This window comes from Aedes aegypti, chromosome 3 (genome assembly GCF_002204515.2).
Source record: "Aedes aegypti strain LVP_AGWG chromosome 3, AaegL5.0 Primary Assembly, whole genome shotgun sequence".
NCBI lineage: Eukaryota > Metazoa > Arthropoda > Insecta > Diptera > Culicidae > Aedes > Aedes aegypti.
Window position 1 is genome coordinate 245,492,474 of NC_035109.1, and position 26,687 is coordinate 245,519,160.

General features: G+C 40.3%; 1 protein-coding gene across 8 annotated transcripts in view; it reads left to right on the forward strand.

Moving 5' to 3' along the window:
• LOC5566589 (probable phospholipid-transporting ATPase IA) overlaps positions 1-23,873 on the forward strand; it is a 328,884-nt gene extending 305,011 nt beyond the window's left edge. For 6 of the 8 annotated variants that reach the window (XM_021853384.1, XM_021853375.1, XM_021853377.1 and 3 more), the window contains one exon: positions 22,569-23,873. In XM_021853384.1, the coding sequence (XP_021709076.1) occupies positions 22,569-22,815 (247 nt within the window). In that variant the 3' untranslated portion in view covers positions 22,816-23,873. The remainder of the gene's footprint in view (positions 1-22,568) is intronic. The other 2 variants (XM_021853376.1, XM_021853378.1) reach the window with 1 other exon arrangement.
• Positions 23,874-26,687: the final 2,814 nt, after the last annotated feature.

Consider the following 26,687-nt stretch of genomic DNA (forward strand, 5'->3'; position numbering starts at 1 on the left):
TCACAATTTTAGACGTGTTCAGAATTTGAGACAAAACATTACACTAAATTCAAATATACAGTAGATTGGTGTTGTAATTGCAAAGCTTCCAAAGTTCACTCGCCCAATGAAAATCGTTTGCATTTAGCACTAATAGAATAAATACTGCTTTGCTCCCTGAGCTATGATAATTCTGGTAACCTTCCGGACTCGTTGTCATATCAAAATTAACAACAGGTTTTACATTGGAACCCAAGACATTTCTCGTGTAATTTATGATAACACTCTAGAAGCATGTATGTAGTTCTTTGTTTCTGAACAAACGAATGAATATCCCAAGTAACCAAATAGCACTTTAATTCGCCCTGCGTGCCAATATAATGATATAATACAACTTATATGCCCTATATTAGCCGTATAATAGTCCTATAAGGCCGAAAAGGCGAATTAGCGGGCTAGTGGTTATTTGGGTAAACATTCATTACCATTGAGTAAGGTGGGGCAAAAGTTCGACCGTTGTGGAATAACCAATATTTCCAGAAAAACTATAATACTTGAACAGAATCAGACACCACACAAGGAACCTTCAACAAATTGGCTACAATTTTTCTGAGCACACTTGTGTCGAAATATTTGCCCATTTTTAGTTATAACAGCTTCAAAATTAATTACCGTAATCGAACTTTTGCCCAAAAGTTTGTTGCAAAAGTTTGTTGACCAAAGTACAACGTTACTCTAATGACTGGAATATTTCAAATCAGCCATAAACTAATAACTACATAACATAACAAAATACACACTAAATTTTCATCAGAAATTTCACAAAATAATATTCCCAAAAACAGCAGTTTTTCGCAAAACTAACAAGGGAAGGTCACGATGGTGTTACACGGGGTTTTCAACCGGACTATTTTTGTTAGATTCTACATGTCAAAATATGAAAAACCCCAAAGCCTTTCGGGTGATGGACCAGTGGTGTAGCCAGGAGGGGCTCTGAAAGGGGCAATTTTGTACGTATATTATATTATTAAGCTAATTGGCAATTTGACAAAAATATTTTTTTAGTGTCTATTGTGATGGCAGAGAACAGAATTGACATTAATGTATGTTTAAAATGTATTTTCCATGCCATTGGCGTAACTAACATGGACTATGGACACCAAAACAAATTTGGTTTTATTAGAATAGTATACAAATACTAAACCCATCCCGATTGCGCCTATGGCATGGAAAATACATTTCAAACATACATTAATGTCAATTCTGTTCTCTGCCATCATAATAGATACTAAAAAAATATTTTTGTCAAATTGCCAATTAGGCTAATAATATAATATACGTACAAAATTGCCCCTTTCAGAGCCCCTCCTGGCTACACCACTGGTCCATCACCCGAAAGGCTTTGGGGTTTTTCTTATTTCGGCATGTAGAATCTAACAAAAATGGTCCAGTTGAAAACCCCGTGTAACACCATCGTGACCTTCCCTTGTAAGTAAAAAAGTAAATTTTTAGTGACTTTTTTCGCACTTATGCATATTTCGCTTAATTTCAATAAAATAGGTGGATTTTCATATATGGGTTGAATTTTTGCCTAGCTGGTTCGGATTTTTGCCCATCTATGGGTCAACATTGGTTTCCAAGCATGTAGGGGTCGTCCATTAATTACGTAAGGATTTATGGGTACCCCATCCACCTATAAATCCTTTGAGTTTTCTTACGCGCCATACGAATTATTTTAATTTTTGTGTGCTTATCGTATCCCTCACCGAGCAGGAACACTGCCTCTCGGTGGGGAGCAATAAATCAATTAAATAGTATTCAGTTTGTTTCTTCATCGTCGCCCAGAGTCCCGTCGGTCAAATCACAACGTAGGGCCCGTCTCGTCCTGGACGAAACATTGGTCAAATTGTCTTACGCAATTAATGGACAGCCCCTTATGCAAAAAACTACTACACCTCAAAGCATCTTTATGAAAGGCCTAGAAATGCCTTTACATAAAAAAAATAAATAAGATTTTTTTATTTTGTTCCATGCAACGAAAGTTCGATCGAAAATTACAATCTAAAATTATAAATAACAAATACAAACAGCCATAACTTTAAATCTCGATTGATTATTGGGGATTTTTTTTATTATCGGACAATTTGGGCCGGAGGTTCTCTGATTTGCATGAAATTTTCACCAGAGGTAGAGCTCGTGGATACATGACCAAAAGTGAAATTCAAAAAAATTATAGTGGCCTATTTTCCCGGAAAACTCTAGATGAATTTTCACGATTTTTCTATATACCTCAAACTTTGAAAATTGAAATCGTAGAACAAAAGTTTTTTAGTGAAATCGAAAGGAAATTTTCTCAGCAATCTATTAAAAATATAAAAAGAAAAAGATTTCTCGGAAAATTTTTCACCGTGGAGAAAATTGTCAGAAAAATAGCGAAAAAACTATCGTCTGTATCATGAAAAATTTTCAAAAAAATATTTTTTGTTTCATCAATCCATACTCTAACTTTCGTCCATAGACGCCAAAGTGGTATCTTTTACCGTTTAGGCGACATAACTGAAAAACCGATGACCACCCGTACGCTTTCCATAGAAAAATGTGTTCTATTGTGGGCCTCATAACCGTGCGCTAACGGCGGCAGTAATTTACACGCATTGTAAGTGTAACACAGTAAACCACCCTTTCCTTTCCAGTCAGAAGAAGCTTTTCGTCAATCGGAGCACTCTCCTTTGGTCTGTTGGGTGTTTTGTATGTCCTTTATTCGTAACCTTTACTATTAAGACCAACAGTCTTTGATTGAAAACGGTCCTAACATTTAATATTATAGGTAATAGGAACTGACCCTCAGCAAGCATGGGAAAATTCACTCACTCACCCGAACGCCACCAATGAAAAATAGCAAAAAATCTGCTGCTATCGAACATTCAGTGATAGCTGAACCGTCCTAGGCGGAGTGTAGCATGAAAGCGTCGAAACCGATTATGTAAAAGCGACAATCGGAAGGAACGCGAAGAGAAGTGAATACCAATACACTTGTATCTGCAAGGCACGAGTTAATGCACTTAGCATCCATTCGCCGAATGCATTGAACTGACTGAGAGGATTCCTACTCACTGAATCATTCCGTGGTGTGGACTGCCAGTCAGTGAACGCTCATTAGCACTCAAACCCGAATGCCATTCGAACGGAATCAGAATGGAAACAATCATTCCTGGACAAACATTTCAAAAGGGCACACCGACATTGGTAACCATTGGCTTTGCAAGCCGCTGTTGAACCCAATTCAACTCGATCACGCTCACCAATACCACTCTCAGGAAGAGCTAACACCAATCTTTCTGATAGTGGGGTTAGTTTTCGTGGGCGGGCTAAAAGGGCTCAACAGCAATGTTTCTGAAAAAAGGCTCAAGACCTCTTGGGCCCTTTTCAAATGTTTGTCCTTTGTCCGAATTTTGGTATTGCATTCGACTGATCAGATGCCGTTTTTTGTTTCGCTTAGTGCTCGCCGAAGAAGCAGAATGGGCACTGGAAATTGAAACGTTCGCCTTGGTTAAAAAAACGGCTTTCTCGCTCCCGACTGTGCGTGGAAGCGAGTGAGGAAAATACAATAACTGAGTGAGTGTTTCCCATGCTTGACCCCCAGTATCATATAGTTGCCAAGCAAAAAGGATATTTATGCATACATAAGGTGCTATTTGTAATTTTCTTGCTTTTTTTCAAATTTTATTCAATTTATCAAATGATTAGATAATTAACTAAAAGCGCGCGAATAAATTTTCAGTTTTGTTTTCTATACAAAGTGATATATTTGATATAAATTCTGATTGTTCCTTGGAAGAACATAGTATAGTTTTTGCATGTATATAATATCAATCAACTGTATAACACTCAGGGACGCTATCTATTGTTCCATTGATGGCTGCTGTGGAATATTCCACTGCCAGTCAGCGTGCAGCCTCTACAGTAGGCACCAACCCAACAGCGCACCAAACTGTATTGAGAAGCGTACGCGCGTAATGAATCATTAATGTATGTTTTGTCTGGCCGTATCGTGTGCCTATTTGAGGCGCACCCATTGAATTTGTAAGAATGTAGTTTCTTTCGCTTCTCCACCGAGTAGGCATGCTGCCTCTCAGTGGTAATAAATCTGTTAACGTGAAGCCGTTCGCTTGATTTGCCGTCCGTTCTATCGTAAAAGACACAAAGTAGGAAAGACGTCCTGGCCGAAACAACATATTAACAATATATTCAAAAGTTCTCAAAGAAAGTGGATCTTGAGATTTGATCCTTCAAACGTTACCATAATGATTGATTGTAACAAGAACTTCCCGTGCGGCTTTCATAGAGGCTGTTAGCTTTAATACTAAATAACATTGCTGATGAAGGGCACACAAAACACCCAACTGACCAATGGGGAGTGGTCCGATTGACGAAAAGCTTCTTCTGACTGGAAAGGAAAGGATGGTTTACTGTGTTGCACTAACAATGCGTGTAAATTACTGCCGTCGTTAGCGCACGGGTATGAGGCCCACAATAGAACACATTTTCCTATGGGAAGCGTGCGGGTGGTCATCGGTTTTTCAGTTCTGTCGCCTAAACGGTAAAAGATACCACTTTGGCGTCTATGGACGAAAGTTAGAATATGGATTGATGAAACAAAAAATATTTTTTTGAAAATTTTTCATGATACAGACGATAGTTTTTTCGCTATTTTTCCGACAATTTTCTCCATGGTGAAAAATTTTCCGAGAAATCTTTTTCTTTTTATATTTTTAATAGATTGCTGAGAAAATTTCCTTTCGATTTCACTAAAAAACTTTTGTTCTACGATGCATAGTTCAGGAGATATGAATTTTCAAAGTTTGAGGTATATAGAGAAATCGTGAAAATTCATCTAGAGTTTTCCGGGAAAATAGGCCACTATAATTTTTTTGAATTTCACTTTTGGTCATGTATCCACGAGCTCTACCTCTGGTGAAAATTTCATGCAAATCGAAGAACCTCCGGCCCAAACCTGTCCGATAATTTAAAAAAATGCCCTATTATAATGTTTCGAGTGAAAGTCTCTTCCTTGAATAGCACCATGACATTTACAACTGTTGTTTTGAATTGAAATCTTAAAAGGAAACTTTTACCCCACTTTACTTTACATAAGAGTGTCCTTAAATTTAATTTTTGTCAGAAACCTTGGGGGCTCAACTTCCAAATGGCAGCTAAGAATTTAACAATCAAACTTTTGTATGGGGAGAACTCTAAGAAATGACGTTAAAAGGTTGCCGAGATTTTTTAAAAGAGTCCGATTTTCATGAGTTTGAGTGATCGTTTTTTTTTTTGAATTTTAGAAAACCATGATTTTTTTAACACATTTTTATTTTATATCGTCAAAAGTGGGTATCAAATTTGCCGCTTGTGTTATTCTTTATTTACGGAAAGATGGGACATTTTGCCCAAATAGCCGTAGCGGTAAACGCGCAGCTATTCAGCAAGATCAAGCTGAGGGTCGTGGGTTCGAATCCCACCAGTCGAGGATCTTTTCGGGTTGGAAATTTTCTCGACTTCCCAGGGCATAGAGTATCTTTGTACCTGTCACACGATATACGCATGCAAAAATGGTCATTGGCATAGTAAGCTCTCAGTTAATAACTGTGGAAATGCTCATAAGAACACTAAGCTGAGAAGCAGGCTCTGTCCCAGTGGGGACGTAACGTTAGAAAAGAAGAAGAAGATGGGACATTTTGCAAGGAAAAACTTCGCAGAAGACATCACACCCCTAATTTTATGCGTTTCAGGGTTATTCAAGATTTACTGAGGACAGAAATGTGCCTTTCTAAGTGTTTTTTTTTTTGCAGAATATCATACAAACGGGATCCAATGTGCAACATATGTCCCCATAAATCCCTTATGGCGCATCGTATTTCAATCCTAAGGCTGGATTTTTAATTTGGTGGACAGTTTTTTTACTATTTAGCTTCGTACAAGATCTGACTGTTGAAAGAATATAACAATCATCTATTTTACTTCAATGTTCAACATGTCAATGTATTAAGGTACAGTGGGGGAAGTGTATCAGTGGGGTAAGTGGATCATTCGTCAATATTAAGCATAAATACTTGAATATGTTGAATGTTTTCGCACCATTGCTTGGTTTTAAGATATATTCTTACGTCCACACTCATACTATTGCAAAACTGGTACTACACGTACACTAATACAAGCAAACTTGTTAGCTGCAAAAATTAATTAATTTCAAAATTGTTTCCCATCAATCAAAAATTCATTGTATCTCTGTCTAAAATCGCATTCTATTAGTTTTTTCGACACATGGTAAGCATTTCAGTTCTAATTAAACGAATCATAATGAAAAATATGTGATTTTTATAAATTAATACAGATATATTGTACATGGTACACTTACCCCTACTTTTTAATGGGGTGGGGTAAGTGGATCAAGTATTATTATCATTTATTGGCAGACTGCTTACGGGAATTTAAATAAGTTTTAATATTTGCAAATGTTGTTTTCCTTTATTTGTTTTCATTCCCAGCTTAAATTTGTCAAATTGGCCAAAAAGAATTTGAATTAATCCACCTAAAAGTTTTTTTAACCTTTCTGGTATAAAAAAAATATAAATAAATAATTATTTCAAAACTCACACGAAATTTTTCGTGGTTTATCTAAGCTGAGTTGCAAAAGAGCATAATATACTAACTCTTCACTTGAAAGCATAACCTTATTTGACCATATAAATTATTCTAGACAGATGATACAAACATATTCATAAATAGAATAAAAAGATTTCAGTTTGTTATTCAAAAATAAATGTAACTAATATTTTCAAACTACGAGTGTTTTTCAAAAACATCGTTAGGAATAATCCTAAAATACTTCTGTATAACTTATGTGTATAAATGGATGAATTTTCTTCAAATGATTCTAGTTACAATTTTTTTTCGTTGTGCGAATTAGTGTTAACTAATGTATTCATATTTTTCAATATATTTTGAATAATAAAGATACTTTTCAATTTTAAAGTATTAAAATGTACCATTATTGGCACTTATAATAAGAACGAGAGTAATATCATTGTTACTATACATAATTACATCACATTTGTTTTGAGAACAGATTTTTTTCTATTGGTGATCCACTTACCCCACCATGGTGGGGCAATTAGATTATTTGGCGCAAATTTGTAAGTCCCTCATACTCAATACATAACAATCAGAAAAATCCAAATAATCGATGATTTGAAGTATATTAGTCCCTCATTTGTTATCCACAGAAAAAAGTTTGAATTACATTATTCACGTTAGCTGTACATAGTAATGAAGTTGACTAATGATTTTTCTGTATCCACTTACCCCACGGTACCTTATGCGAAACGTTCTCATGTAACATATGTTACTTCAAAAAGCGTCACCCTCGCACTGTTCCCATTCTTCCGAATACTTTGGAAATAATTTTACAGCCACTGTATAGCATAGAGGGTAGACGCTAAAGTAATAGTTATTCAAAACTTAAATTTGATAAATTAATTTAAATTATATGTAATAAATGCGGTTTTCTTGCGAATTCGATTGAAAATTCAATTGTTTTGGTTGATTTTTTTTTTTTTGATAGTAAGATTTTGTGCTAAACGCTTCACAACACTATTGAAAACTATCGAGCATGTAGTGAGTGCAACGAGGAAGGGGAAATTATATCAATAGCTTAACACCGTCTCCCACACACTTAAATTATTTCACCGACCTCAGTAAAATTTTTCGCCGAGAACCCAACAGCTGAGAATTCGGTAATTTTTAACGCCAAATCTCGGTACTTATTTTACCGAGATTTCGGCAATCCGAAGTTTTTGCCGAGATCTCGACGAACGTTACCGAGATTCGGTAAACGTTTACCGAGAATCGTCAAATTATTACCGAGATATCAGCTGTTGGGTTCTCGGCGAAACCGTTTAAGTGTGCAAATAATAAATCCAGGCTTAGAAACAATTATATGTGAACTACGGTGCGCCAATCGGATTCCTTCGGTTTATGGAAACATATATTAGAAATTGGATCACATTTGTATGATGTTCAGCAAAAATACCAAAAAAGTCACATTCCTGCCCGCAGTAGACTCTAGAACCCGAAACACATAAAATAAGGGGTATGATGTGTTCGGCATAGTTTTTCTTAACAAAATTTTTCATCTTTCAATAAGTAAAGAATAGTTCTACCATTTAGTTTGATGCCCATTTTTGATGATATAAAATAAAAATGTACTGAAAAAAAAAATAGTTTTCGAACGTAAAAAAAACAGCGTGAAGAATTTTCGTACAAAACATCCTGTGAATGATTTTTAGAGATAGTTTGGACCCCAAAAATAAGCAAAAATTTAAAAAAAACTATGGATTTAACGAAATTTTGCTGAAAACAAAACAAAATTGTTCGGCATAACTCACGAAAGTCGTATTTTTCTCAAAAGTCTTAAAGGGGCAACCTCTAAACGTCATTTCTCAGAGCGGCCCTCATACACAAGTTTGATTGTAAAATCCTTAGCTACCATTTGGATATAAAGCCCCAAGTTTTCTAACAAAGTGAAATTTTGGGGCACCAGAACCGATATAATTTGGACACCATGTTCCATTTTCCAAATAATTTCCCAGTTTACATGATAAAAAAATAACGTAATGCGTGAGTAATTTAGAAAAAAAATAGACTGTATTACAATTACATGAACCGTTTGTTCATCTAAAATGTCTTATTTTTTACATGACATCGATGAGAAATCAATTGTTTGTGATAAACATCTGAAATAACGTCCTAAAAGGATCCAAATGTTGACCGTTGCCCTAAGTAAGAGTTGAATTTGAAAACGAGCCTAAATTCTAAGGGGGAAGGGTTTTTTTACTATTTGGATTAAATTACGTGTTCAAAATAAGATATTTGTAAAAAAAAGCTTTTTAGTGAATTGATTTGACATTAAATTATAATTTGTGCACAAAATGGCCATGTAAGATGGAAACCAGTATAGAAACCAGTGCTGGAAATTATTCTTTGATCAACATTTCAACAGCAATCGATAACTGAATATCAGTACTTGTTTTAAAATTATATAATAAAAAACTACTTAAAAAAGATTACTATTTTTTTCTGAAAACTATTAAATTTACCCATTGTATGGTATACCTTGGTTTAGTGAACACTCTCCACGGTGCTCCCCTGACCGTTATTATTACAAAAAAAAATCTCCATCAAATCTGTGCTCACCAGTCGTTTTCGATAGCTATGCTGCATGTCTGGGCAAAATTTAAAAAAAATCGTAGGACCCCATAACCAACTTTTTCATGGATAATAATATCATAATCGATTGATGTCATGTGCAAAACTTCAATCATCAAAATCTTGCCTAGTTTGTTTCATCATTCTTGAAAGTATATCTTTTAAACGGATCTATCGATAATGCTCAAATTCATGCAAGTGAATCTTGAGTACTTGATCAACCATCAGCTAAGAATTCATGTTTTTTATACATGCTTCACAAATTACAAATTCAAACTTTTTTAGTCAAAAATCTAAATTTAGACCATATTTTATCATACAAAATCAATTAGCAAATTCATTAAAATAAAAATTGGTTTTGTTCATCACTCCATATATATGTTACCATCAAATGTAATATAAGACACGAATGCCGGGCGCCTATGAGTTGATTCCTTGCTTGGTTTGCTCGAAAGTTTGACGTATAAGATGTCAGTAACTGGCATTATTCGTACAATTGTTCAAGAGATATTCGTGGATTGCACTATGTTTTATTTTGTCGATTTCATGCGCTTTTGAATCGCGCTCAAATCGTTGATTTTAGCTATATAGTATGTTCGGAGGAGTTTCTTCTTCGCATCTTTTGATGCAAAACGTTTTGTGATTAATCCACCTAGCAGTGAGATAGAAAAACTAATTTTTCATTCATTTTCAACATTTAGAGAGACATATGGTGTATTGGGCAAAGTTATAGAATTGGTCATTTGAAACAACTTTGTCGAAGACACGAGATGAGATTCGAACCCACGACTGTCAGCTTGATCTTGCTGATTAGCTGCGCGTAATTCCAGTGGAAAGATTACTCTGAAAAAAAATCCTGTGTTGCCTCGGAAGGATTTCCTCTAGAGATCCTCGTCCATGAACTCTTCGTCCGGTTTATCCAGTTGTTACTCTATGAGATCTTTCAAAGCTTCTTACAGTAGTTCTTCCGGAAAAATCCAAGGAGACTTATTCCACGGTTTTAAACAAATTCGTTTCAGGATTTTTCCAGGAAACCCTATAAAAATATTTGTACTAATACAGATAACTGCGAAAAACTTTCAAATGTATAAATTAAAAAAAAATTGAAATGCTCTTAGTCACATGAGGCAACTTATGTCCAAAATCACACACAAAACATAAAAATAACAACTACCGACTCGTTAAATTCCAGCTGAACTTTGTCTTGTCTCTAGAAGTCCTGTCCCGCCTTCTTTCCACGAATGGATAACAAGCACTGGGCATTCAGTCTTTTCGCTTTAGCTGCCCGATCAGTCACAGAAAACAAATGCTTTGGCACACACGATTTTACCACTCCACGGTTAGATGTTTGTAGACAACAGAAGCAACAAACCACCTCTATATGTATTCCTAGACTAGAGGCTGTTGTTTGAACACCTCACATAATATGCATCAACCTTTCATCCATCACCAGTGCTGGCGCGCATTCGTCGCCATCAATAATGCAAACCAATCAGTACAAACATATTGTGCCGGGCTTTCCGGCCCTACAGAACTGGATTTTTTTCTCGTTAATATGTGAGATGTGTAAGGGCGCCGTCCATAAATTACGTAGAGCTTAAACGTTACGACTAATTCAAAATTTTGAAAATTGTCATGCAAGGAGCTTAGCGGAGCGAGTTATCGAAAATATCGAATTTTAGCGTTACGCAATAAATGGACGCAGCCTAAAAGCGTGAACCACATACATTGGTTTACAAACCTTGGTGGGAAATTCACGATTTATTTCCGGTTACTCGAACCGGAGACTTGTAGCAAAGTTGTAAGCTACCAGGCGTCCACATCACATTCACTTCTGTGAACGTTGAAGTGAACGCATAATTATTGTTCCTAACCAATTAGCCGAATGTTTTATAGACGAAAGTAAAGAATTCTTATTTACGTAGTAAACAATAGCCACCCTTTTAAATTCCCAAGAGCATAAATTTGGAAATCCAGGCACTCGTTTACGTTGAAAACTTGACAAATTGGTCGATTAAATTTTAAACGCAGAGCACTTTTCTATTCCCTCTGGATTAGTGCTCTTGGAAATTCGATGCGTGGCTTCACCTTGAAAAAAAGTTTCATTAACCGAAACCTATTGGAATAACACAATTACAATAACATAAAAAAAAACTCCGTCTGATTAAGTGTGTAAATAACAAAAATTGTAAATCAAATTCGTGAAATGGTACAATCACCCCACAGTTATGAATCAACTAAGGAAAGCATTTGCGAAGTAACTATCATAAAAAAGTCCAAATAACCTTCCAAACATTGAAGAATATCATTGTTTCCAAGTGTAAACCTCAAATTTCATATTTGTTTGCGAAAAAGGGTCGATTCCGATAAAAATTCCAAAACATACTTATGCTCCAGATGTGAATCAGCGAGAAAGAATGATACTTTACTTACCAGACCAGGTCGGGTGGCCTCTGCTGTACGTAGGAGACATCTCCATTCGCCTTGGTCCACGTCGCCAGCAGATCGTCTTCAATTTGATAGATCCATTTTGCTCGCTGAGCACCATGTCGTCTTGTGCCGGTCGGATTGTTTTCGAGAACCATTTTCACCGGATTGTTATCCGACATTCTGGTGACATGCCCGGCCCTCCGCAACCTCCCAATTTTTGCGAGCTCCCAGCAGCTGGCGCAATTCATGGTTCATCCGGAATGGTAGTGTGGTGTGGCTCTCAATCAGAAGGTTCTTGGTTCGAATCTCGCTTTAGCATATGTTGTTTTTTTATCGGGTTGACTGACAGAACTATAAATAGATAAGAAATGGATGAGCTAATTATGATTTTCGAGCATTCGATGCATGATTTCAAGCACTCAGCTACAAAAATATAAAACTTGTTTTCCTCTACGACATTCTGACTCATGATATCGTGAGTCCAAATCATGGTGTATTTTAATAAGATGAAAACACACTGGAATCCTGATATCCGGGAGCATAATCATGATTATGGGATTATATTTTCTACCCGTGTACTGCAAATGAATGTAATATGTAGTTAACAAAATGTTGATAAAATATTCATTTAGTTTTATTTTTTAGTGGTCACAACACCTAAATATAAGAAATGAATATAATGTTGCGAATGATATCGGGTGAAGAAGTTTTTTATAGGATTGAATTATCGTTATGAAAAAGGGGGTTTATATTACTAAAATATTCAAACAAGAGTGTGGTGTAAGTTAAAAAATAAGGCCAGTCCTAATAATCTCATCAAGATTGTTAGCGAATGGATTTCCCAATTTATTAGTAATGAATGACATTCCAACCTAACTTCATTTCTATCCAATCCATATCTTGGAAAATGCGTCGTTCGTACAATGACGAAATAAAAAACAAATATGTATAGTTTTTCACTAGCGCCGCGTAGTGGCAAAATCTTGAAACCTTTGGCTCAAACAATGTTAGCCCTTATGTTACTGAACAACTTTGCCGAAGACGCCATTTTTCTAAGTGGTCAGGCTACTGAGCTATCCATTAAACAAAAATTCCATGCTCCCTAGCGCCGCCTAGTGGCAAAATTTCGAAACTATTGGCATAAAGAATGTTAGCCCTTGTGTTACTGAACAACTTTGCCGATAACGCCAGCTTTCTAAGTGGTCAGGCTACTGAGCTATGCGCAAAACAAACATTCCGTGCCAACTAGCGCCGCCTGGAGGCGTAATTTTGTATCAGAATGACCACCGCATGTCAGTCCTTGAGCTATTGAACAACACTTCCGAAGACACCAACCTTCCAAAACATATGTTACATAATTTTGCATTCTTATCCCTCATGGTGCATAAAGTGCAGATCAGAAAAAGCGCCCCTACCGGCCAAATTCTCAACTAAAAGGATGATCCTCAACTCCTAGAGGTAGATAGTACTTAGCACTAAAACTTCGCCAAAGACAGTACTGTACTATCACTTTTGGCATACGAGATATTCAACAACACCCCCAAAGTGATGAAATCCTATAAGCCCTGGGTCTCATATAACGCTCTAGTGTGTCTTATAGGAGTGCGGGTAATAGGAATGTGTTTAATAGGAGACCCGCCTGTACGCAACCCTTAGCTGGCGGTCTTTGTCATCGTTTGAACCGTGGGAGGGTAAGGTAGGAATTTGTAAGGACCAAAGCTGTGTTGGACGCTCCTTCCCAGCTCACCGTTTTGTAGCCCTGCATTGCAGTTTGTTGACTTTATTAACCTTCCAGTTGTCGCTCGATGGTCCATCACCAGAAGCACTGAAAGCGAGGTATTTTTTTCACGTGTTGTAAAAAATAAAACAATTCTCAACGCGACTACATATTGAAGTGTTAAGCATATTTCTAATATTTTATTGGGATCTTCTACAGAAACCTGATTGTCTGGTATGCTCCGAGAGTTCTTCGAGAAGTTTATCAATACACAACCAGTTCATTAAAAAGAATGCCAGAAACTATATTTAAAAAAATTAAACATAACATTGATATATGTAGCAGTTAATTATGAAAACATTTACATTTAAATAACGGTTGACAGTTGATAACAGTTTCAACAGAGCAACGATAAAAATATCATTCTCGCAAAGGGTATATATATATAAACACGGTCGACACGGCTTCGTGTCCCTAGATTTTTAAATATAACTGGTATGAATACAAGAAAAAACTATATTGTTCCGTCTCCCGCCGAAAACACGTCCGAACATGTTAAGCGTCCTACCAAACAAGCCAACGAAAACTCCCCACCAATCAGCGACGAGCAGCGATCGGTGACATGTATAAAAGAGCGGTCGCTGCCGTGCCCTGGTCATTCAAGTCCAAACCGCGCGCGAGTCCGCATCCAAGCAGCAGCAGCAGTGAAAGCAAACTAGTGTAAAAAAGAGGAAAGCAGAGAAATAAACAGTGTTTTTTTAGTGTAGCCGTCGGAGTTCTTCATTCCAGCCACCATTCCCTCTGAAGCCAGGAGCAGCGTCAAACCCCAGCTCTTTTTAGAGCTCCAAAGAGTTGTTAGAATTTTCACAATCGACGCTTGCCTCCTCCGCTCAATTCCAACCTCAAGTACAGTCCACCGCCGCCAACCGTTCGCCCCAGCGCGAACATCTTTTTGGTCCTTCGAGCCGGATCACGGTGGCCATCCAAAGAGACTTTCGCCGAGAAAGTTTCCCCAGTGCCGTTCAGCCGAGCGGCAGCAGCCATTCCCGCCGAAGAGGAAAACGACGCGCTACGCTAAAAAAGTGCTGTGCCCAAACAAAACACTGCTTCCGCTGCTACGATTGTGATTCGAGTGAGTGTGAAAGAAAAATAAGTGCCGCGTTCGCATACAAACTCAAATTGAAGTACCGCGCTCGAGTTTAATAAAGTAGTGGAAAAAGTGACGTAAAAATGCCATTGGAGCATTCGCCACCGAAAGGCGACCCACCAAAGGACGCTGCAAGCGAGCAGCACGGATTTCCTTCCAGAACGCTGCCTCCCGAAAATTCTCCACCTTTCCACGGATTTCCTGAGTGGGAAGTCGCAATGGATGCCGCCACTGCCAAGGAGCTGCAAGGGCTGTATCGTCAGCGTAACCAAGCCAAGAAGAAAATGGTTCGGATTCAGCGAACTCTCATCGACAACGAGTCCTTCGGATTGGCCCAACTGAACGTCTTCTCCAAGAGCCTGTCCACCATATACGCCGAGTATAGTGGCTTCCACAGCAAAGTGCTATCACTGGTGCCAGACGAAGGTATCGAGGAGCAGGAGAACGAATACGCTAGCTTCGAGGATCTCCACTACGCCGTTTCGGAAGAACTGGAGGAGTTGCTGTTACAGGCAAAGAGGAACACAGCGCCCCCGCCTGGCCAAAGCATTACGCCGAAGGTAGTCATCCAACAACAGCCACTTAGTGTGCCGATCCCGACGTTCGATGGCAGCTACTCCGGGTGGCCAAAATTCAAAGCCATCTTTCAGGATCTGATGGCCCGTTCGGGGGATACAGACGCCATAAAACTGTATCACCTCGATAAGGCGCTCATCGGAGAGGCAGCTGGCTTATTGGATGCGAAGATCTTGAGCGAAGGTGACTACAAGCAAGCCTGGTCCGTTTTGGAGGATCGTTATGAGAACAAGCGCGTTCTCGTAGAAACCCACATCCGTGGCTTGTTTTCACTACGAGAGATGGCAGCGGAATCCCACAAGGAGTTGAGGGCCCACTTATCCACCGTCACCCACCACGTCGAGGGCCTGAAGTTTCTCGGACAACAAATCACTGGCATCTCGGAGCACATGATTGTCTACCTGGTGGTTTCGGCGCTCGATAAATCCACCCGCAAGGCCTGGGAAGGGACCCAGAAGAGAGACGATCTTCCAAAATACGATCCAACCATCGCCTTCCTGAAGTCCAGGTGCCAAATCCTCGAGAATTGTGAAACGGCATTTGAGACAACGAAATCCAGCGCCAAGCAGAAGCTGATCCATCCGCCATCCAAGGTTCATCCGCAAAAGAGCCATGCAGCATCGACCACTCCATCCCAGCCAACGAAAGCGTGTGAAATTTGTGGTGATTCTCATCTCAACTTCCAGTGTTCGGCCTTGTCCAGTCTCACTCCTGCCCAGAGGAACGAGAAGATCCGAGCTGCTGGAGTCTGCTTCAATTGCCTGCGGAAAGGGCACCGATCCAAGGACTGTCCTTCCGACAAGACGTGCCGCAAATGTCAATACCGACACCACACGTTGCTCCATGACGATGGGGCACCAAATCGACCGACTACATCCAACGTTTCGCTCCCAGCAGAGACGGTGGCAGATCCGCCAGTAGTTCCAGTCGTGCCGAGTCAACCGACTGCGGTGCAGATGCACAGCCCCGTGGACCCGCCTGTGTCCACAACATGTTCATCGAACTTGGTCCAATCCACCAAGACGGTACTGTTGCTAACCGCAGTGGTGCAAGCCTACGACAGGAAGGGCCAGCCACACCCGTGCCGGGTCCTGTTGGACAGCGGATCCCAAGTCAACTTCGTCACGGAGGAGATGGCCAACCGCCTTGGCCTCAAAAAGAACCCAGCCAACGTTCCAATCGTTGGCATCAACGCCCTACGGTCCCTGGCCCGTGACAAGGTGACGATCAAGATCCGTTCCCGTGTATCCAGCTTCCAAGCGAACCTCGAGTGCCTGGTTACCCCAAGAGTGACCGGTTCGATTCCAGCATCCAAGATCGACATCTCCAACTGGAAGTTCCCGGAAGGAATGGCCCTCGCTGATCCCAAGTTCCATACGCCTGATAAAGTGGACTTGCTAATCGGTGGGGAGCTATTTTTCGACTTGTTGAAACCAGGTAAGCTAAATCTAGATGGAGGCCTTCCACAGCTACGAGACACTTACCTGGGGTGGATCGTGGCTGGTGTCATCGACGACCCGCTTGTGTCGAACGTGTCGCTCCACTATTCGCTCGCATCCGTGAGAGACATCGAGGAAGGAATGCAGCAATTCTGGCAAATAGAGGAGGTGCCGGAGGTTTCCAAGCTGTCCACCGAGGAAGCTACCTGTGAAGCACACTTTCTGTCCACATATCAGCGTGACGAAACCGGAAGATTCATCGTTAAGCTGCCCTTCAAGGAAAACTCCACCCAGCTTGACGACTGCCGTGCTCTAGCACTCAAGAGGTTTCTGATGTTGGAGAAGCGACTGTCCCGCAACTCGGAACTGCAGGCGCAGTATGTGGAGTTCCTCCGGGAGTACGAAGCTCTTGGACACTGCCACGAGACCAGCGAAGCCGACGATCCTCCGAACCAGCAAGCGTATTATTTGCCGCATCACGCAGTGCTACGGCCGTCCAGCTCGAGCACGAAATGTCGAGTTGTGTTCGACGCAAGTGCTAAGTCGTCGCCATCAGATCTCTCCCTGAACGATGTACTACAAGTTGGTCCGGTGGTGCAGAACGACCTACACCACATCGCGTTACGCTTCCGGAAGTTCAAGGTTGCCTTCACCGGAGACATCGCAAAAATGTACCGGCAAGTACTTCAAGCCCCATGCGATCGCCGATTCCTACGAATCTTTTGGAGGGAACATCCGGCGATGCCCATGCGAGTCCTGGAACTTTGTACCGTGACTTACGGTACGGCGTCAGCACCGTACCAAGCTACCAGGTGTTTGGTGCAACTCGTCGAAGAAGACGGCGAGGACTTTCCCATCGCCGCTCGTATCGTGAAAGAGGATACGTACATGGACGATGTACTCTCCGGCGCAGACTCGTTGGAGGACGCCATCGAGGCTCAACAACAACTTAAGCAACTCCTTGGACGCGGAGGGTTTCCCATACACAAGTGGTGCTCCAATTCCCAAGAATTCCTGGAGCATATTCCTGTGGAAGAACAAGAAAAGAAGACCGTGTTAGAGGAACATGGAGTGAACGAAGCTATCAAGGTTCTTGGTTTACACTGGGATCCATCTGCAGACTTGATGCTTATAGCATACCGACCGAATCCATCGACGTCTCATCCGCAACAGCCCACGAAAAGGACGATGTATTCGGAGATTGCCAAGTTTTTCGACCCCTTGGGACTGGTTTCACCGGTCATCGTTTTGGCAAAGCTCCTGGCGCAAAAACTGTGGCAGCTCAAAACTGAGTGGGACGACCCAGTGGACGATGATACAGCACAGCAGTGGCAGGAACTCCAAGATTCCTTGACACATCTCCATGAAATCAAAATACCACGACGTGTCACATTCGATAACGCAGTGGCCCATGAGCTGCACGGCTTCTCTGATGCCTCAAACAAGGCGTACGGAGCCTGCATCTACTTGCGAAGCATCTTTGCCGATGGCTCAGCGAAGCTACGTCTACTCACCAGCAAGTCGAAGTTGGCCCCCCTCAAAGAAATCTCCATCCCTCGAAAGGAATTGTGCGCCGCCCTCCTGTTGACCCGGTTGGTGCAAAAAGTGTTACCAGCCCTGGATATGTCGTTCCGGGACATTGTGCTGTGGTGTGACAGTACGGTGGTCCTAGCCTGGATTAGGAAACCTCTCCACCAACTACAAATATTCGTAAGGAATCGGATCGCTGTCATCCTAGAACACACCGGTGAGTACCGCTGGGAATATGTCCGGTCCCAGCAGAACCCAGCCGACGTCGTATCGCGTGGTCAACTAGCCGAGTCCCTGAAGAATAACAGCCTTTGGTGGAATGGACCGGAATTCCTCCAGCGAATCGAGTACATCGTAAATCCCCCTGAAGACATCCCAGATGAGGAGCTGCCGGAACTAAAAGCGCTGGTGGCAGCGCCAGACGTGAGTATGGACCTTGCATCATTTCTCCCCATGTACAGCAGCTTCCGCAAACTTCAACGCGTTATGGGATACGTAATGCGTTTCGCTGCCAATTGCCGGAAAAGGATCCCAACCGAACGTGAGCGAAGACCCCTTCTGACCGTCCGTGAGCTGCGTCGCTCAACGGAGGCCATCCTACACGTTGTGCAGCAGGCACATTTCGCCGATGAAATTAAGCGAGTTATGGCAAACGAGTCCTGCAAGAGGCTTGGAAGTCTACGACCCATCTTCCACGAAGGACTGCTTCGAGTGGGTGGTCGGTTGGATCGCTCACATCTACCATTCGAAAGCCGTCATCCTATCATCCTACCGGATAAGGATCCGGTGGTACGGCTTCTGATCCATCAAATGCACGTCGAGCTCCTCCACGTTGGGCAAACGGGCCTGATGAACGCTTTGAGGCAACGGTATTGGCTCCTAAACCCACGATCGACCATCCGGTTGATCACACGTCGGTGCGTTAGATGCTTCCGAACCAATCCGACGACCCCTAACCAATTGATGGGAAACCTGCCAGCATCGAGAGTCGTGCCGTCACCGCCCTTCGCCGTCACCGGCGTGGACTACGCCGGGCCTTTCTGGACCAAGCAAGGAACTCGTCGTCCGACTCTGGTAAAGTCCTACGTGGCCGTGTATGTGTGCATGGCAACCAAGGCCGTCCACTTGGAGGGCGTCTCCGATTTAAGCACCGATGCCTTCCTGGCGTCCCTTCGACGTTTCATTGCCCGCCGTGGAATGGTCCATGAAATTCATTCGGACAACGCAACAAACTTTCGTGGTGCTGATCACGAATTGAAACAACTGCACCAACAATTCCGCGACCAACAAACCGTGAAGATCATCGAATCCTTCTGCCACAACCACGAGATCGAGTGGCATTTCATCCCGCCGGACGCTCCTGAATTCGGTGGATTATGGGAGGCGGCCGTGAAGTCGGCGAAGACCCACCTGAAACGTGTCGCTGGGAATACGAGCCTGACGTTCGAGGAAATGTGTACGCTCCTGGCCGAAATCGAGGCTGTCTTGAATTCCCGGCCTCTGTTCACCATTTCCAACGACTCGGCGGACCCGCTGGTCATAACTCCGGCACACTACTTAATTGGACGTCCGCTTATCGCCCCGGCTGAACCATCCCTGGAAAATGTGAAGGCATCCCGTTTGACACGATGGCAACACCTCCAGCTTCTGCGTGAGCAATTCTGGCGTGCCTGGAGCAGGGATTATTTGAACACCCTGCAGCCTCGAAAGAAAAACCAGCGAGAGATGCCGAACATCCGTGTGGATATGATCGTACTCCTTCAAGACAGGAATCAGCCACCACTCAACTGGAAGTTGGGACGAATCACAGCCGTGTACCCTGGAGAGGACGGCCTGGTACGAGCAGTAGATGTCTTAGCTAATGGAGCCACCTATCGACGACCGATAAACAAGGTGTCCGTTTTGCCTATCGTGGATAACGATCCCCATCGAGACCCACCAACTTCGGGCTGTTGAGATTCCTCAACCGGGGGGAGGATGTTCCGTCTCCCGCCGAAAACACGTCCGAACATGTTAAGCGTCCTACCAAACAAGCCAACGAAAACTCCCCACCAATCAGCGACGAGCAGCGATCGGTGACATGTATAAAAGAGCGGTCGCTGCCGTGCCCTGGTCATTCAAGTCCAAACCGCGCGCGAGTCCGCATCCAAGCAGCAGCAGCAGTGAAAGCAAACTAGTGTAAAAAAGAGGAAAGCAGAGAAATAAACAGTGTTTTTTAGTGTAGCCGTCGGAGTTCTTCATTCCAGCCACCATTCCCTCTGAAGCCAGGAGCAGCGTCAAACCCCAGCTCTTTTTAGAGCTCCAAAGAGTTGTTAGAATTTTCACAATCGACGCTTGCCTCCTCCGCTCAATTCCAACCTCAAGTACAGTCCACCGCCGCCAACCGTTCGCCCCAGCGCGAACATATATGTTTTACCTGAGGGTTTGAAAAACTGCTGTTTTTGAACATTTAAAATTACCCTTATTTTGTGTGAATTTATGGTGAATATCAATATTTTGTTTGAATTTATGGTATATATTATTTCATGGCTGGTATAAAGTATTGCTATCACAGAAGTTTCAACAACCTTTTTTAAAGTGACTTTAATAGACGAACTTTTGTCGAAACCTCTGATACGAGAAAAGTACTTTTATAACATATATTTTTTAAACTGGTAATGTAAAAAAGCAGTATGACAAAAGTTTGTTTGGAAAAGCCTTAAATATTTTGTCATAATTAAATTAGGTGACATTCATTTGTTTTCACCTGTCTTGGTTTTCGTTCAAATAATTCACTAGTTTGGACAAGTTTTCCGATTTGGTGGCAATATTGGTCAAGCAAACTAAATAATAGGGATATACCTACTCGAAAAAATACGTCCAATCTTACTTTCACAGTCTACTTACTATTCACGGCAATGAAGGGAGGTGCTACTAATTGATTGTTCTCGTCAATATTTGTTTAATTTAATCTAGACAATAGATAAATCGAAAGACACAATAATAACCACCAACACACACCTCGCCTTCACCAATCAATCAACCATTTTCATTAGGTTTTACAGACACATTGCTAACTCATCCTTGCTTATCGCATTCTCAGCTAGCTATGGCTGAACGCACCATTAAATATTAATGTGATCAATAGTTACAATGTGAACAAGCTTGAGTTTTATTTTGTGTGATAATAAAAGTATATGGTTGCAACCTTAAATCCATCAATCTAGTTGACGTATGTTTAATAATCAATGGAATTTGGTCCGTCAAAAATGCACCGATCACCAATCCCATTTTTTTGTGTGTGAAAACGAAATGTCACAGATTCTTAAAATAGAATTTTTTCAGATCTTTTAGAAAATATGGTGCATAAATATTGAGAAATAGAAAAAGTTAACGCGATTTAAATAACTTTTTCTCAAAATTAAGTTTTACATCTGGATAAGCCATTATTTAAGTGATAAAATTTGTTAAATTATTCGCAACAACATGTAATATCGTGTATCTTAAGGTGCCAAACCTCAAATTTTCAAGAGCACAAATCTGGAAAACCATACATCCGTTTGAGCAGTAAACTTAATCGATTGGTCACTAGCTGGTGGTGACCCATCGATTAAATTTTCAGCTCAAACGGGTGTTCGGCTCTCCAGATTTGTACTCTTGAAAATTTCAAGTTTGGCCTCGATTCATCTTCACCTTAGCGACCATATTCACCTTAATGAGACTTTATCAAAAGTTTAAGAAATCCTATACAGACTTTGACAGCATTGTAGCACCAGAGAATATGATTATACTAGAGAAACGCCGAGAGGATTTTAACTTCGTTTATTGACTGTTTAACGATGAACTTGCGACGATCGACGCGCCACCATATTTCATATAACGGAGGTTATTAGAACTAATTTGGAGGTGATGATTTGGAGGTTATTTGGAAATTTGGAGGTTAAAATCCCCTCCAAACACTAACGATTTTGCGGTGGGATGTTGACGTTTGATCACGAATAAAGAATATTTGCAATGACTATCAATAATTGAGGTCATTTAAACAATATTTTAGTGTGCGTGTCATCTTGTCAGTCGCCATAAGAAACCAAGCTTATCAATGACGTCACTTCCGAATCGCTTTTCACTAACACACATCCATCGTCTCTTTTGCGTAACGTCTCTTTGAGTCTCATTGAATTTGCTCGATTGGAACCACGTTTGACGGTTCAATTGGAACCTTTGGTTTCAGAATCCGCGCTTCTCTATATAAACAAATTCTCTGTGTAGCACCACTTAACAAAGTTGGTAAAATATGTATACACTATCGGTCTATAAATACTGAGATAAACATTTTATTCACTCCCTATTTAAAATATATAGCATTCACTATAAAGTACTAATAGTTCTATTTTTCTTATCAATTCCTCATACAAACACACTGACAAAAACTCAACTTGTCACTATTACACGTGCCATCCACATGGCAATCCCCCATTCCCGCGCACCATTTCCGGATCCATTCCAGATGGTTTCGCCTTCTCGCAGGAGGAAGGTGGGAACGTGACGCAAACCGACGTTATCAGAGCCTACGACACCAATCTGCCCAAACCGGATGGGAACTGAGAGTGCCCACTCGATTTCTACTACGAAAACTATTTTTCCGTGTGCTAAAGCGGAAACGCAAACGTCACCACCACCATAACCACTTGTACTACCATCAACAACAGCAGCAGCGTCGTCGTCAAAGCGGAAGTCTCCTGCATATGGCCTGATGCCCTGTCCGACCAAAAGGACGCTGAAATAGCAACACTGTTGGATGCAAAAATGTGTGAATGTATCTAGAAAGTAAGGCAAAGTCGCTTTCATTTATATAAAGTATAATGTTTGTGAACGTCAGAATACAAATTGTTTAACGTGTTAGTGGCCAGGGTATATTTATACTACAGGAAAACTGAGATTATTTATTTTATGTGAAAGTATTTATAGCAGTTAGTATGTGTATAGTTTTTTAAGTTGGCGGTTAGAACTTTGAAGGTGTTTAAAATGGGAAAATTCAGCAACAACGTTAATATCGAGAAAAGTATTATTTTTGTACCAAAAAGAATACAAAACAAATCAACTATACAAAATATAGAAGCTTTTTGTCTTATTCTTGTAGAACTTTCTTTCGAAAAACATTTTTTAATTCCATGTTTTTCGGAAACTTTGACTAGAAACTTTTTTTACTTGCTGTAATCAGTTCAGTTCTCTACAAACACAAGTTAACATCAGTCAAATCGTCAAAAGTTATGAGGAACATTCTTAGCTAGGTGGAAAGATTTCTATATACTAATAGCAGAACATGCACTTTCACTTACAACCAGCCCAAAAAGATGCAAATCTTAAACGTAAAATAAAGAATTTGTTCGCGCCTTGTCAAAAAACATAATTCTATCTAACAAAACATTGGAAAATAAATTACTTAACGTAATAAGTAGATATTACTGAAACAAACAAACAATTAACTGTAAAGGATAACTGTGAAATTTAAAAAAAAAATGTAATAAACAGCAGCAACAAACACAAACTTTCACCTAAAATCAGTAGACTAAAAACAGAAAGGGTAAAAATTACTTATGGTAGGATAGTTTGTAGAAGAGGTTCTTAATTTCAGTAATAACACTCTAACGAAAAACCAAACAATCTGAACGTGATGGAAGTCGAAGCTATAGATTAATTCACCAGCCTCGCGAACACGAACAATTTCCGGCATACGCGTGGGTCGGTAAGGTGTACTGAATCAATGTTCGAAAATCATGTAAGTAAATAAATAAATAATTGGGAAAAGTTATTGGATGTCACAATTTATTTTGCTATCCGAAATTCAGACGAGTTTTATTTACACCGAGAGTAAAGGCTTGTATTCAAATAATAAGAATTTTGATTTCCGCGAATTCAAAATTTTCTACCTACGTAACCGAAAGTTTTCCATCCCCAAATTTTCTCAGATAAAAGCCGTATATTTTCACAATTTTTGGTCGATTTAAATTTAATAGACACAACACCACAAATTTATTTAAGTTACATGAACTGAGCAGCCAAATCGGACGATCGGTTCCGAATTTATACGGATATCTCGTAGGGTCTGTTTTCAAGACATTTCCGTAATTATTTGGCACAGATCAACCAAAGTGCATTATTTGTAACTGAATTATAAACCATAGATATAATTCGACTCGTTCAACTAGTTTATTCTGACCAGTTCCGGATTCCCCGGAACCGATTTTTGGAGCAGCAATTGGGGGCCAAAATTTGAACAGCATAACTGTCCCATATGGATTTTCGAACCAACACCTTTTTTCATCGCAACATTCATCGCAATATGTACTTTACTATGCATATAAAAATTAACACGCTTTGTTCGGAAAAGTTGCGTAAAAATATGAAGCTGGTGTAGTCCCATATTAAAAAATAAAGGCATAACAGTCTCTATATGAACTTCCAACTCGAATACCAATTGCAAAACGTGGGTTGTGTTCAAGATTATATTTTATGCTGATCAATAGAATCAAAATGAGTTTACATTGCGGTGGTACTCAATAAATATGGCATGCATAAATGTACTAGAAAATTATGAACATTTGTATGAGAATACAGAACTCAAACTTCGAACGCAATTTTCTCAATGCCTACTACTTCAACATGGGACAGTTATGCCTTTATGGGCAGTATAGTCATTTACAAGAACTTCCAGAACGTCCTTAAGCCGGTTCGACGACCCTGGAACAGGACATAGATCCGATGATTGCAAATAATCATATCATGCGAGACATCAATCTTCATGTTTTTCACCTTGAGTATAATATCACAGACAAACAGACGCAACATTTCGAACAAATCGCGATCAAAATCATAGTCACAAGGACATGTACGCTTAATGCTAAAATCTGTGTGTTTGGCCGACGGGCCAACAGATGGCGCTAGTGTGTGAACGTCAAACTCGAAGAAAAACGATGCGAGCGCTGTGGGCGGCGGATTGGCTACCTACCATATTTTTTAATTGACCGTTAAAAAGGTGGTCGATGGACAATGATGAGAGTGTGACGTCTGTTTGTGTGTGATAATATGGTGAATATTTGTCATTATGTTATTATGTATATCATGTGACATATCAATTTTCAAGTTTTTTCGTCGGGAGTTTAATATGATGCATATTAGCCAGTATTACACACTCAATCTGTTCGGTAAAAATAACTGGGTTTTGGAACTACCGAAAAAATGTCAGAAATCGAAAAACAGAGATTTTTTACTGAAATTTTGCAGAGAGCTTTCTTTTTATATCATATATCGATAAAAAATAAAACATGGTGAAATTTGCTTTTCAATTACGCGTGGCGACAGTTTTCATTTTACTGACTTTTTCGGTAGTTCCAAAACCCAGTAAAATTTTACCGACCCCAGTAATTTAATCTAAGTGTGTAAGAGGACATGGACACCGTCTTCAGCCCAGTGATGCCAGATACACAGATTTATCTGTAATTACACAGATTTTTTCCTGATCTTGCCTAACGATATCTGTGATCACAGATCACAGATTTTTGAGATAAAAAAAGATTTTTAAGATTTTAGGATATTTAGGTCATTTCTCTGTTTAGTTTTTCTCAAAAACTTAAATATTGTAATATTTTAGAAACTATTACGTACCTTTAACTTACTTCTAGAAGAATAATCACAAATTAGAAATTGTTGAAATGCCAAAAACAGTCATAATACTCTTGCAAAAAATTCTTTCTGTCCTAAAAAATAAAAATTTTGGATATTTTTGCGTCACAGATTTTTACCAAGATTTTTGGAGGTTGACTTAAGATAAAAAAGATAAGTAGATGAAAAAACTCGACTTGAAGTCGAGTCTAGTACACGACACTGAAGACGGCCTTACAGTTGAGGTCGAAATACGCGTATCTGTCAAAGGATACAAACTCTAGTGGAATTAAATGGTATAGTACTAAATTCGGTGTTTTCATCTACTTATAGGTATTCTACTAAACAGCTCGAAGATTTATTATTATAAAAAAGATTTTTTTATTCGAAAACACAGATGAGAGTCGGAAAAAATGTGGCAACACTGCTTCAGCCATTTAGCTGCACAGACTGTAACTTAACACTAGACAACGGACAAGTATGCTCCAGTGGCATAGCCGAGCAACATTCCTGACGAAAAGTTCCAATGGCTGCAGCGGGAATCGAACCCACACCACATGACACGATACGCTTAACTGCCTGACGACACTAACCGCTCGGCCACGAGGCCCATAAGGCATGAATGATAGAATAATAATTTAATCTCTCACTGCTCAGTGAATACTTAAGGTGAAACATCTCGGAATCCAAAGATGGCCGTTACGTGGAAACATACGTGGTTTTTTTCCATCGCACTTTTCACGTACACTGAAATGAATTTTATTGTAGAAACAACTGAATCCATGGTAAAATTAAGAATTGCACCAACGATTTTCAACCGACTACATTAATCTGTTAACTAGAGGGGACGGACCTGGTGTAGTGGTTAGAACACTCGCCTCTCACGCCGAGGACCTGGGATCGAATCCCATCCCCGACATAGTCACTTATGACGTAAAAAGTTATAGTGACGACTTCCTTCGGA